Consider the following 13948-nt stretch of genomic DNA (forward strand, 5'->3'; position numbering starts at 1 on the left):
AAATTTCGTCTCCTTCCAGCTCCCATCGTTTGTTACAATGTGATACAATCTCCCAGTACGTCCTTCACAGCATGACCCCAGAACCTTGTTAAACAGAATGCCTGTTCCAGCTCAAGAAAGCTATGACTGAACATTAACTACGTTAAGGATCACACGACCACAGATAGGCTTCTATGATGACCAAAGAAAAGAAGTACAATATACAAGAATATTATGATTGTTGATCAGCTCGAGTAAGTACTTATTTCAAGATAAATTTTAGTATATTATCGAAATGAGATTCATTATTTTTTTTTTAGGATTATAATATCAATAACATGATTTATATTAACTTATAAAATATTATTTATTTTAATTTAATTTTATCTTATAAAAAATATTTTATAAATTAAAAGTAATGTAAATATTTATATCGCAAGAACAACTTCAACGCACAGCTGGGGTTACCATCTTAGACAAAAGAGACTTTGTAATTCTGAAACAATGTAAATTGGGCTTGACCTGAAAACGGGCAATTTGGCCCAAAGATTAGATTGATGGGCCTAGGAATGAACATGATGAAACCCAACCCATGATGATATGAATTTCACAATATTTAAACACTTCAAGGGCATGACCGCAAAATAATAAAAACAAAAACCCCATTCCCGTAAAAGAAAATATTTAAAAGAAGGGTATTATCGTGATTATGCATCCACCTAAAAGCAAAAATCTGACAACGTAGACTTTAAGTGAGAGAAAACACCGACAGCACTGGTTTCAGTTGATCCGTCATTCAATATTTCCTTTCTCTTCCCATTTCACCCTTCTCTTTCATCTCATTTACACTGCTTTGCCACACTCCGCCATTGTCGTTTTCCTCTTCCCTCCCTTCTCTTTCCCATGTCGTTTTACATTTCCATATCCTAAGCTCAACCTAACTCTTTCAAACGCTACGTTTTGAGCTGAAAAAGGCTTCGTTGATCTGCGAGAATAAATTTGAGAAAGGTGAATGATGAATCGGAGCTTTAGGTCTCAGCAAGAAAAGGCAATGCAAGCGGCGGCTTTGAAACAACAGCAACAATTAAGAGCTTCGATGATGAAAGAGAAAGAAGATGAGCTCGCATTGTTTCTCGAGATGCGAAAACGTGAAAAAGAACAGAGTAATCTTCTTCTTAATCACTCCTCCGAAGGCATCGATGCTTCTTTAGGTAAAATTTAAAATTTATTCTTAATTTTTTAAGGCTTTACTTAGTTTTGAATTTTTTAGCTGTTATGGTAATTTGGTGATTTTTGGAAATTGTAGGATCTAAACCTGGAACTTCTCCGATATTTAATCTTTCGGCACCGACAACTACTTCGGCGAGAAAGACGGGTGGTGCCGCCGATGATTTTCTTAATTCTGATAGTGATAAAAATGACTATGACTGGTAATTTGTTTGTTTATTTGTTCTTTTAATTTAATTTAATTTATTAATTTAGGCATCGTTTGGCTGAAAGAAAAATTCCAAAAGCGCCTTTCAATTTACAAAAGGAAAATGTGAATTAAAAATTGAAAATTAGAAATTAAAAATGTAAATTTTTTTGGATAACGGAATAATTATGTTAGAATTGGCTTTACAATTTAGTAATTTCTTTATTTTTAATAAATTATTATAATATTGGTTGATTGTAACAAAAATGCAGAAGCAATACGAACAACCAAACAGAAGCTTGATTTTAAAAGTCATATTCATGCTTAGCTTAGTTTTGCATTTGAATGGTTTTTATTATCTTTATTGGTAGGTTTCATTTAATTTACTTAAACTTGGCCGAAGGATTAATAAGGCAATATGAAGAGGGAGGAAAAGAAACAAGAAAGAAGGATGATAATTATTGATGACATCTGTGATTGACTAAAGTTAATAATTTGATGGTTGTAATGGGCATTTTTAACATGTGCCATGGGGTCACCAGCAGCAACTAGAGCATTTATATTTTCTAAATTAGGTGGCTGCTTTGAAGTAAAGTATTGATGATGACTTGCTATAGTTTCTTTTCATGAATTGCTTGCAGTCTTGTACTGGGAACTGAAACTTCACTTTCCTAGCTGAATCAAGTTTTGAATTATATTTCATTGTTAAAAATTTGATTCCATTCATTTCTGTCACGATTTGTTTCCAATTTGATTAGATTCAGATGTCATATTTCTTGAGTCTTATTTTATTCCATTTACATGTTGCTTTTCCTTTGTTTCTCTAAAAGAAATTAGCAAGCTTTTAGATTGTTGCTGCTACTTTGTGGACAAATCTAAGCTAGTTACCTCAAAATGTTAAGTTAGTCCTGAGTTCTGAAACAAGTCAAATGTTAATCATCAATACCTAAGGTTTAGATAACAATTTCGCAGATTATTTTTGCAATTACCTTGCAATGCTTTGATATAACTAGAGAAATGGTCCCAAGATAAGGACTGGATTTCCTGTATTGGTGGGGCTGAAGCTGATACTTAATGGCTTGTGTGAATCCAGGTCTAACCAAAATTTGATAATTTTACTAAGCTTTTATTGATACGTGTTAAATGTCTTAAAGTTGCTTAATCCTTTCTTTTTTCCCCATGAATGTAATTAAGTGAAAATATTTTCATTTAATATGATGATATTAACAGGAATTCTCTTCCATTTCAGGCTTTTAACACCTCCTGGTACTCCTCTTTTTCCTTCCTTGGAGATGGAGTCTCAAAAGACTGTAATGAGTCAGATTGGCAATCCTAAGGCTCATCCGACTGCCCTGAAATCTAGAGTATGAAAAATTTTTGTAATGCTATAATATGGATTGCATGCCTTTTGAAAAGTTTTGATTATTTAACAACATGATATGGTAATTGCTGGAAATAGGAAGCTATCCCTCCCAACATTTATTCAATGAGATTCTGATTTCCTTGTAGCCATTGTTTTTACCAAAACTTGGCCCTGTGATGGCCATTTTGCTGTGAAATTTGATTATTTCCCACCAAGCTGTTAGATCAGAGTGTGGTTAGGAATCAGCAAAACTGAAGTCTATTTATTTTTGTATCTACATTAAAGGGCTTTGTTTTAACTAGGAACCAACGTTGATGACTGCCTGTTATCTTGGATCACATTAATCTTCCTCTATGTCTGTTACTGACTTGCCATTAAAATGAATTCCTACTATTTCACACGTTAGCAGGAATAACTATCATTAATGCCCAAATTTAAGAAGTATTTTGAAGTTTTAAAAATCTTTGTGTACCTGTTAAAATATGATGGATCATCCGTATTTTCAAAGATAATTTTGTATTTTAAAATCCAAAAAAGCTTATTCCATGGTTTTATTATGTTTTTGGACCTTTAGGTGTTCTAATGATTGGGTCATGAACTTATTGGCTATCGATTTTTGTTCATTGTGTTTATAGCTAGCAAATCCCCAGCCAGATTCTGCTGCCAGGGGCAACTTAGCATCAAAGCAACTGGCATTGTCACCTGGGTTGAATTCCACAGGGATTCGGAGGCCCTCATCATCAGGGGGTCCAGGTTCGAGACCTGCAACACCCACCAGACGCCCTACATTGACTGGAGCATCTAAACCTATGAGATCATCAACACCGACATCTCGGGCCACATTATCATCGACTAAGTCCTCAATTTCTGCAACTAAGCCTATAACATCTGCAGCAAAGCCTGTAATATCTGCAACTAAACCTGCAACAAAACCTGGAACGTCCACAACTAAGCCCACAGTTTCTGCAGCCAAGACTGGATCTTCTGCAACTAAACCTACAGTTTTTGCAAGATCCTCCACACCAACGAGGTCCACAGCTAGGTCTTCAACACCAACTGCAAGACCTACTTTACCGTCATCCAAACCTGTATCAAGAGCAACCACACCAACTCGTCGACCGTCAACACTATCAAGTGCTCCTAATATATCTGCTTCTCCAATTAAATCATCTCTTTCATTTACAAAGCCAACTTCTGCAGCATCCAGAAATTCTGTACCTTCACGTGCCGCCTCTCCGACAGTAAAATCTAGATCATGGAAGCCTTCTGAGATGCCTGGTTTCTCACTTGATGCTCCACCAAATTTAAGAACAACACTACCTGATAGACCACTTTCAGCCACAAGAGGTAGGCCTGGAGCACCAAGTTCTCGATCTTCTTCTGTTGAACCAGGTCCTACTGCTAGACCACGACGACAGTCATGCTCTCCTTCAAGAGGACGCCCCCCTAACGGTGCTATGCTGCATGTCAGTGGGAGCTCCGTTCCTGCAGTAAGTCGTGGATATTCCAAAGTTAGTGACAACTTGAGCCCTGTTGTAATTGGAACTAAAATGGTTGAGAGGGTGATAAACATGCGGAAACTGGCACCACCCAAGCAAGATGATAAACATTCTCCTCATGGTAACATGTCTGGGAAGTCTGCATCACCAGATAGTTCTGGCTTCGGAAGAACACTTTCAAAGAAATCACTGGATATGGCTATAAGGCATATGGTAAGTATCTCCTAAAATTTTCTGTGGCATTATCTTTTATATTACTTAATTTAGGATCCGCAACACGAGAGTACAACAATGTAAATATGTTGTTGTCAAAATATCCCCATTCCTCTAGTTAATAGTCATATTTTTAGGTGGATGACATGGTTATCCCTCCTTTGTTCACGTCTGTCTCAACTTTTGGGTTATTATGGGCTGACGCACAAAGAAATTGAAGATTGGGAGACAAAATGAAGTTAATTCTTTCTCTGATTGAATATTGTATTGAGCAGGATATAAGGCGAACCATTCCTGGTAATTTACGGCCATTGATGACGAATATTCCAGCATCATCAATGTACAGTGTGAGATCAGGTCCTACACGAAGCAGAAATATTAGTGTCTCGGATTCCCCTCTTGCTACGAGCAGTAATGGTAGTTCAGAGCTTAGTGTGAATAACAACTGCATATGTTTAGATGGGAACGAAGTAGAAGATGATAATGGCAGTGAGAGAGGTGGTCGATCTCCTGCAAGTATGCATGCGAGATGATGTTCAGGGTTTACAACCATGAGATGTGTCCATATTTTTTAAATTCTAGGAGATTTGACATTTGGAAGAGAAGCAATTTCCAGGAGGAACTATGTCGGAATCAGTGTTCGAATATCACCGTAAAGCTAACTAATTAGAATTGTTTACTGTTGTGTAATTCACGGAAGGTTGTATTGTTAGGGAAACCCAAGTAGATGGTAATCATCATTCTTCAAATTCTACAGGGTGAGTTGTTGTGAACTAGCTTTGAAATGATGAAGGCTTGTTAACTGAAAGCTAGAGATCAACTTATCTCCCTTTACTGTTCCCAATTGTATTATTGGAATGGTTGTTTTTTTTTTTGAGATAAAATTGAATCTCATAAAAGTAGCAGATACCCGCCACTTTCATCTCTGTTTCAGCCAATGTCAAAGTTCTTTTATTTATTTTTTATGTTTGAGATTGATCAGGGGTTGAATTTTATATTTTTCATTTTGTTATTAGTGGTAAGCAGCTAAATTATACTATAAGATCAAACAATAAAACAAAACACTTGGATTTGATTTATAAATGAAATAATAACACAAGATGAGTTTAGATTTGCATGTGTTATAAAATTCAATGGTGAATAACACTAATTTTTTTTTTAGGTTAAAAAATGGATTCTACCATAGTTTTGATTTAAAAAATTTTTTTTAACAAAAAATTGTAATATAAGAATTAAAAAAAAATACAGAGACTATGATTTTTTAAAAAATAACTCTCGAATTCTTATTTGAATTTTTTTTAATAATCTATTTTGTGAAATGAAAGGCCAAAAATATTAACCCTTACGTATATATTATCCAAAAGGACAAAATCTTCTTGGGCAAGGTTGACAGCGCCATTAAGGGGGAACATTTTTGGGTCTCATTTGGGTTTAATTGGGCTGAAAATAGACCCATAAACAAGCCTTTGGCAGGCTTATAACATATAATGTATTAATAAATTTTTGAAGGGAAGAAATAGCTTGCTTAATGTAATTTTGTTCTATCCTTTTTCCCTTTTCTATGAGTTTGACCGAGGAAGACTTCTGAGAAAGTGCAGATTTGCAGTATGACATTGACCTTAGGTTAATGAAATTTTTTATTTTTAATACCCTCTAAAGTTGACCACATTTGCATTAACATGAGGATTGTGATAATCAATTAGGTAAAATTAACAACATTTGAAATCAGAATAGAAAATCATTGTTATGTTTCTTTTCTAAATTATGGGTCAAATCTTCTAACTTTGTTTGATCCCTTTTTTTTAAATGAATAAGATACACAATAAAATGTCATACTTGTTTTGTTTCCACCTTCCAAATTGAATATATATATATTTCTAAAGGTTGAATGAAGTTCAAGTTCTATTTTAGAATCATAGTTTGAGCTCCAAAAATGGGGTGTGAACAGCAAACAGGTTTACTTAATGAGCAAGCCTAGAAATTGCCGGCAATTTGATGGAGAATTAGGTAATGCAAGAAACGGCAACCATTTTGCAATTATTTTAACTTCTTTTTCATCAGAGAAAGTGTGAAGATGCAATCAGGCTCCACTCTGAAAGTCCAAACAATTTTTTTATATATATCAGAAATCTAAAAAATTTCCTGTGACATTTTTTTATGCCTGATCTATCAGATTTAGGTTTACATTACAGTTAATCAGCAATGCACTCTGAAGTTCTTATAAATGTGAATGTGCATATCAGATGGGCAATTACATCAGGACTCACATCACCATTAGTTGTGTGTGGGAGAAAGTATTGTCCTGATACTTAGTTGACCTTGTAAAATAAGAAACCTGTCCTGTATTGTACAAAATCCTACAAGCTAACTCCACCAGTTATCAATTACAATCAAAAAAAGGTTTCTCCTAATAAATTGCCTAATCCCTCATGGATTCTGTAATGCCTTGGCTGTGTTATGTCATACGAGCTGTTGTTTTCCTCTCCTACTTTAGTCTGCAGAGTCTTAGTATTTGTTGTGTAAAGGCAGATGTACTTGGCAGGAATGAGACAGATAGAATGGACTTGATTGAGTTTAAGTCCGAGATCACTAGTGATCCTCTGGGAGTTTTAAGCTCCTGGAATGAATCCATACACTTTTGCCAATGGTATGGTGTTAAATGAAGTCGCCGGCATCAGAGAGTAACCATATTGGACTTGCATTCTTTAAAACTTGCGGGTTCAATCTCTCCACATATTGGAAACTTGAGCTTTCTGAGGGAATTGCATCTCCAAGAAAATAGTTTTACTCAGGAAATTCCTCCAGAAATAGGAGGTTTACGATGATTGCAAACGATGAATCTCTATAACAACTCTATTGGTGGGGAAATTCCAGCCAACCTATCAGGTTGCTCAAACGTTGTTCTTCTCAGTCTTTGGTTTAACCGGCTGATGGGAGAAATTCCTACAGAACTAGGTTCCTTGTCAAAGCATGAATTTATTTCCTTAAGTGGCAACAATCTAACTGGAAGCATCCCTTCTTCCTTTGGCAACTTATCATCCCTGGATACACTTTCTTTATCCAGGAACAATTTGGATGGAACAATCCCTGATGCTTTGGGCCAGCTAAGGAATCTCACATTTCTGGCTTTGGGTGGAAATATGTTGTCTGGTATGGTCCCCTTGTCAATTTTCAATCTCTCCTCCATTACAACTTTTGATGTGGGAAATAACCAAATACGTGGTAGCATTCCCTCTGATATAGGCTTCACTCTTTCGAACCTTAGAGACTTTGGCATTGGCTTTAATCAAATCACTGGACACATTCCTACTTCAATATCAAATGCTTCTAATCTTGTAGAATTTCGAGCCGCAGAAAACAGACTCAGCGGAGGAGTCCCTTCTTTGCACAAGCTGCATAAGCTTTCATGGTTCATCATCACGGGTAACGGTCTCGGAAGTGAAGGAAATGATGACTTAAATTTTCTGTCCTCTTTCACCAATGCCACCAAATTAGAGTTGCTGTTTATAAATGGCAACAACTTTGGAGGGGTATTACCTGAATATGTAAGCAACTTCTCAACCACTCTGGTTATGCTGCTTCTTGACAACAATCAAATATCTGGAAAGATACCAAGAGGGATAGGGAAGTTTATCAATTTGCAGAGGCTAGATATGTGGAACAACCACTTCACTGGTACCATTCCCACTGATATAGGAAAGCTCCAGAATCTGGGGATATTATATTTGGATGGAAACAGCTTGTCAGGTAACATTCCAACCACTATTGGAAATTTAAAGCTGCTTAATCAGTTAGATTTAAGTGACAATTTTCTTCAGGGAATCATCTCTTCAAGCTTAGGAGAATGTGTAAGTTTGACAGCAGTAGATCTTTCTAATAACAATCTTAGTGGTACTATACCCCCACAAAATTTTGATCTCCCATCCTTATCAATTTATCTTGACTTGTCTCGAAATCATTTTACCGGTGTGCTTCCTGTAGAAACGGGAAACTTAAAAAATCTAGGTGGATTAGATGTTTCCATAAACATGTTATCAGGTGAAATCCCTGGTACTATTGGTAGTTGCATAAAAATGGAGCTTCTTGGCATGCGAGGGAACTTCTTTCAAGGGTCTATTCCATCATCTATGAGAGCACTGAGAGGTCTTAGAGCCTTAGATTTGTCTCAGAACAATTTATCAGGTGAAATTCCTGAATTTCTGGCAGATTTTGATTTGCTAGAGAGTTTGAATCTAACTTACAACAATTTTGAAGGCATGGTACCAAAAGGAGGAGTTTTTGACAATGCAAGTGCTACTCTGGTAGTGGGAAACAGTAAAATTTGTGGTGGCATACCAGAACTTAAGTTGCCCCTATGCAGCTTTAAAGAATCCAAGAAAAAGAGATTGAGTCTTGCAGTGAAATTAATAAGTTCCATTGTTTCTGGGCTTGTAGGGGTTACTTTGGTCCTTGCTCTTCTGTTTCTTTGTTGTATTAAAAGAAAACGAGAGGAGACTGATTCAAGCATTCCAAAAGATTCATTTCTGAAAGTATCTTATCAGAGTCTTCACAAAGCTACTGATGGATTCTCCTCTTCTAATATAATTGAGGTTGGTAGTTTTGGGACTGTGTATAAAGGACTTATTGATCAAGGTAGAAGCATTTTTGCTATTAAAGTGCTTGACCTTCAGAATCATGGAGCTTCCAAGAGTTTTGTTGCCGAGTGCAAGGCCTTTCAGAACATCAGACATAGGAATCTTGTCAAGATCCTGACTGTATGTTCAGGAATTGATTACAAGGGTAATGACTTCAAGGCTCTAGTTTATGAATTCATGAGTAATGGGAGCTTAGATAAATGGCTACATCTAGTTGTTAGTATTGATTTGACAGATGAGCAGCCAAGGACTTTAAATCTTTTTCAGAGGCTAAACATTGCCATTGATGTTGCAGCTGCACTGGATTATCTTCATCATCATTCACAACCATTGATAGTTCACTGTGACCTGAAACCAAGTAATGTCCTTGTTGATGATAACATGACTGCACATGTTGGTGACTTTCGCTTAGCACGATTTCTTCAGGAAAAAGTCCACAAGCAAACAAGCTTTACTGGACTAAGAGGAACTGTTGGCTATGCTGCTCCAGGTAACAGCATTCCTATATCCTCTGTTAGTTCCTTGTTTATTCATTTTTTCTTTACAAACTCTGATGTTTGAAATGCAGAATATGGTATGGGAAGTGAGGTATCAACTTTTGGTGATGTCTATAGTTTTGGAATCCTTTTGTTGAAAATGTTCACTGGAAAGAAACCTACTGATGAAATGTTCAATGACAGTTTGAACATTCAAAATTTTGCTAAGACAGCTTTACAAAAACAAGTGATGGACATTGCAGATCCCACTCTTTTCCAAGAAACAGAAGACCAGTTCCCCTCTTAAAGCCAAATACCGGATACTATAATCGCAGAATGCTTGACTATAGTATTTGAAATGGGAGTTGCTTGTTCTATTGAAACACCCAGAGACCGATTGACCATTAGGGAAGTTATAGTTGAATTGTCCTCAGTCAGAGACAAACTCCTTGGGGTTGATAAAACTGTAAGAGAAAATAGAATATCATGTGATAGAAGATAGAAACTTCATGCTTGGCGATAGAAGTTAGAAACTTCAAGCTTCTATACTTTATTTTTTGTTCTTTTAATAAATGAATGCTTGTGTGCTTGATTCATCCAAAAGATTTAGCAAAGTTCCTTTCATTCATAACAATGTTTAACTTTGTCCTTGTAATTGAACTACAACAAGAAGAATAATTTCAGTCCTAATTTCTCAAGAAATAGGCCACTTACCTATCCTGAAAATAGAACATTACTTCTATATTTATACCATTATTTTTGGGAAATTTTATCCAATAATTAGCCAATATATCAGGTTGCTCAAACCTTATTGTTAGAATTTATAATCTAAACTGTGGTCAACAATTGTTAGACATTTTCAACTGAGTTTAATTGCTGTAGCAACATTTTGAATGCATAGTCTAGTTTGGTACATGAATGCGAATTCAGTTTCACTGCATATAGTCATGTATTTGGATATTCTTGGCATTTAAGAGATCCTTGTTTTTGCCAAAACACTTAAGAAATCCTTAAAGAAAACTACATGAATTGTAGGTATTTGGAATTTTTTTTTGTCTAACTCATTTAACACTGTCATCTAAAATTAGTATTTGCTTTCAAATTTGGTTGGGTGGTTGCAATATATGTCATGAAACTTTGTTAGTGGTTGAAGCAACTAGGTATGACATTTTTACTATAATTTTTGCAACATGTTTTGCCATCTGATTAGTTTAGGAAGCATGATGGATCTGTGTATGGTGATCCATACTGTTAGGCAAATAACTTTTGTAGTAGTTAAACAAATTTTTGTATTTTTGAAGTTTACAAATTAATGAAATGAAGCTCATGGTTTGATAAGCCAATTTACTGCAAGTGATAGATTGGTTTCTTCTGTTTTTTCCTTTGTTCTTCCTCTGCTCTATATCCTTCAATTGGTATCAAAGCATTCTTTAAGGTCTTTGAAGACCTATGAGCTCCTAAAATTGAGTGAAAAGCCATCAAACACTTACCAGCCAGCTTTTGTCAACCTTAAATAGTCTCAAGCAGTTGCTCCTTACTTTCACCTCCAATTTTTTCTGGTGAGAACTACCAGATATGGGCTATCAAAATGAAGACCTATTTAAGTGCTTTTGATTTGTGGGAAGTGGTGGAAAATGAAAAGGAACCACCATAACTTCCTGTAAATCCAATAGTAACTCAAATAAAAATTTATAGTAAAGAAAAAGTAAAGAGGTACAAGGCTAAAAACTGTATTGAGTCTTTAGTTTCTGATAATATATTAATCAAAATCATGACTTGTGAAACTGTCAAACAAGCTTGGGATGTACTCAAGGAAGAATTTCAAGGCAGTGACAAGACAAGATAAATGTCATACTTTATTTTAAGAATTATTATATAAAATAACAATCATATCATGAAAAAAAAAATCAACATAAAAATCAATACAAAATAAATAAAATCAAAATCAAAATAGAAATAAAATAAGGACTTAAAAATATAATATAAAAAAAACTAATAATAGCTTTTTTAATAAAAATGAAAATTTATTACAAGCAAAAATATTATTTAAATTTTACCAAAGTGTTGGGATAATTTAAAAATAATTTTTGCTAAAAAATAATAAATAAAATAAAAATAAATTATTTAAATGAATCTTTTAAATGTAATTTTTAAAGAAATCTAAAAGAGTTTAGTTTCTTTAATTATTACAAGTAAAAATAATTTTTTCAGATTTCACCATAGAGTTGGGATGATTCAAAATTATTTTTACTAAAATAAAGATTGTTTTAGATAATGTAAACAATAATAAAAATGAAAATAAAAAATAATAACAATTGATATTTTGAATTTAAAAAAAAAAGAAATAGAAAATTGAAAGAGTTTGATTTTTTTTAATACGAGCAAGATATAAATATTTAGATTTCTTCGGTGAGTTGGGATAATTTATTTTTTTATAATAAAAATAATTAATAAATAATAAAAAGTTTTTTCCTTTAATTATAAAAAAATAATTTTATTTAGGATATTGTCAAAAGGTTGAGATAATCCTAAAACTTGTTCAAAACTTTTAGGATTTCACTGAAGAGTCGGGATAATCTTAAAACTTGTTTAATAAATTTTAAGAACTTACCAAAGAGTTGGGATGTTCTTAAAATCCTTTTCGAAACAAATAAATAAAATATCTTATGATGAAATTTCGAGAATTTTGTGAATGATTAATTTTCTCAAAATATTTTCTAAATAGTGATTCTCTATAAATTTCGTCAAAGCGTTGGAGATTTTATAGAATATAAAAATAATAATAATACTAATTTTACAAAAAATATATTTTTAAATAAATTTTAGGAAACTAAGCTTAAATAAAAAAGACTCCATTATCAAAATTATAGGATTACATATGTTTAATTGGTACCGTTCTTGAACAGGTGACGTGAGGGTGCTAATACCTTCTTTACTTATAATCATACTATCGAACTTAGTCCTGATCTCACAGACCTAAACTTATTTTAGTAAGTTTTAATTAATTTTAAATTGTTTTACTAAAAGATGATATTTTGGGTGGCCAATCACACTCTATAAAAAGATTGGTGGCGACTCCGAAAATTTTCACCAAGTTTAGCGATCAAGTCCCTCGGAAGAAAAATCATTATGACAGCTGGGTGACTCCGCTGGGGACACTTGAGAGTCAAGCCAAAAATTAAACATGCGTAATCCAAAATTTGATATTATGGTCTTTTTGATATTAAATTTTAATTTCTTATCTCAGAATAAATTTTTTTTTGGTTTTGTTTGGTTTTGATATGTTATTATTTTATTGCTAATTATATTGTTAATAATTGATTAAATTCCCTCACACACGTGTACATTTGCATTCATGCATGAGCTCTATACCCGGGCTCTCAAATCTATCCCTTTTTAGGAGGGAGTAGATACTTCCACTCAAGTTGAACCATTTTCATCGACAGCTCATTATGAGTGATGATTAGGGGCTTTACTAGTTCAGAGTGAATGACAGTGATGATCAATTTAGGAACCTTTTTAGTCTATGTTAATTACCAAACCATGCATATAGTGAACCTTAAGAAACTAACCTTAGATAGGGCCATACCATTTTTGTTGATTATACCATGAATTAGGACACATGAGGGAATATTTATTTTAATATGATCACTAACCCTATTTTGTTTTGTTTTCCTTTTGTTTCATGATCATGCATCATCATAAACACTTGCATATGGGATGTACTTATCAATATGCCAATATCAGTAAAAAGATTTTCAGTCTTGCTTTGAAAACACCATCATGATATTCTTAACATCAAAGCCCACCATGTGTGAAGAGACCAATATGGTGATAGCTTTATCATTAGAAGCCCAAAGTAGAATGGGAGATTGTTTGAAAGAATTTGAATAAGAAATTTTACCCGAAGAAGTCAAATTGGGACTTCAACAAAATGACATCTCTGAGTTGGTTGAGATTTGGCACCGTATAACAACTTCTAGGAAGATGGCTTTCGAGGAAAAATATTGTCATATTGCTTCACTACTTGAGGTGTTTACAAAAAATTAGTTGATAAAAGCTTTAATTCAGTTTTGGGACCCTGTATACAAATGTTTCATATTTAACGAAATGGATATGACTTCAACGATCGAAAAGTATACTACATTGTTATGGTTACATCTTTCCAATCCAGATAAAATCTATTGGTGAGGTCAAAAACTTGGATCTCAAAAAAAACTTGCCTGTATGATGGAGGTCTCCACTTAGAATGTGAACTCATATATCCAAACAAAAGGCAAAAGTGATTGCATCCTGTGAGAAATCTTACGTGATTACATTATCAAACACTTAAAGGATGAATGAGGCATGATAATGATAGCTTTGGCAAT

General features: G+C 34.0%; 2 protein-coding genes across 2 annotated transcripts; both read left to right on the forward strand.

Annotated features, from left to right (window-relative positions):
• Positions 1-739: 739 nt before the first annotated feature.
• Positions 740-5382, forward strand: LOC111310128 (uncharacterized). The gene is made up of 5 exons (XM_022909285.2): positions 740-1190; positions 1286-1409; positions 2643-2757; positions 3392-4468; positions 4744-5382. The coding sequence occupies exons 1-5, from the start codon at positions 992-994 to the stop codon at positions 4999-5001; spliced, it is 1773 nt and encodes a 590-aa protein (XP_022765020.2). The 5' UTR covers positions 740-991; the 3' UTR covers positions 5002-5382.
• A 1912-nt stretch (positions 5383-7294) lies between these two features.
• LOC111309467 (uncharacterized) lies at positions 7295-10048 on the forward strand. Its single transcript, XM_089748240.1, has 2 exons — positions 7295-9592; positions 9671-10048. The coding sequence occupies exons 1-2, from the start codon at positions 7303-7305 to the stop codon at positions 9883-9885; spliced, it is 2505 nt and encodes an 834-aa protein (XP_089604366.1). The 5' UTR covers positions 7295-7302; the 3' UTR covers positions 9886-10048.
• Positions 10049-13948: the final 3900 nt, after the last annotated feature.

Source organism: Durio zibethinus, chromosome 19, assembly GCF_047325235.1.
Source record: "Durio zibethinus cultivar Kanyao isolate XHJ-2024 chromosome 19, ASM4732523v1, whole genome shotgun sequence".
Lineage (NCBI taxonomy): Eukaryota > Viridiplantae > Streptophyta > Magnoliopsida > Malvales > Malvaceae > Durio > Durio zibethinus.

What these genes read in the sequence shown, in the direction of transcription:
- LOC111309467 (XM_089748240.1), top strand. Translation starts at nt 7,303, where the DNA reads ATGAATCTCTATAACAACTCTATTGGTGGGGAAATTCCAGCCAACCTA. An exon ending in TGTTGGCTATGCTGCTCCAG is followed by an intron (nt 9,593 to 9,670) that starts GTAACAGCATTC and finishes TTTGAAATGCAG; the next exon opens with AATATGGTATGGGAAGTGAG.
- LOC111310128 (XM_022909285.2), top strand. Translation starts at nt 992, where the DNA reads ATGATGAATCGGAGCTTTAGGTCTCAGCAAGAAAAGGCAATGCAAGCG. An exon ending in AGGCATCGATGCTTCTTTAG is followed by an intron (nt 1,191 to 1,285) that starts GTAAAATTTAAA and finishes TGGAAATTGTAG; the next exon opens with GATCTAAACCTGGAACTTCT. An exon ending in ATATGGCTATAAGGCATATG is followed by an intron (nt 4,469 to 4,743) that starts GTAAGTATCTCC and finishes TGTATTGAGCAG; the next exon opens with GATATAAGGCGAACCATTCC.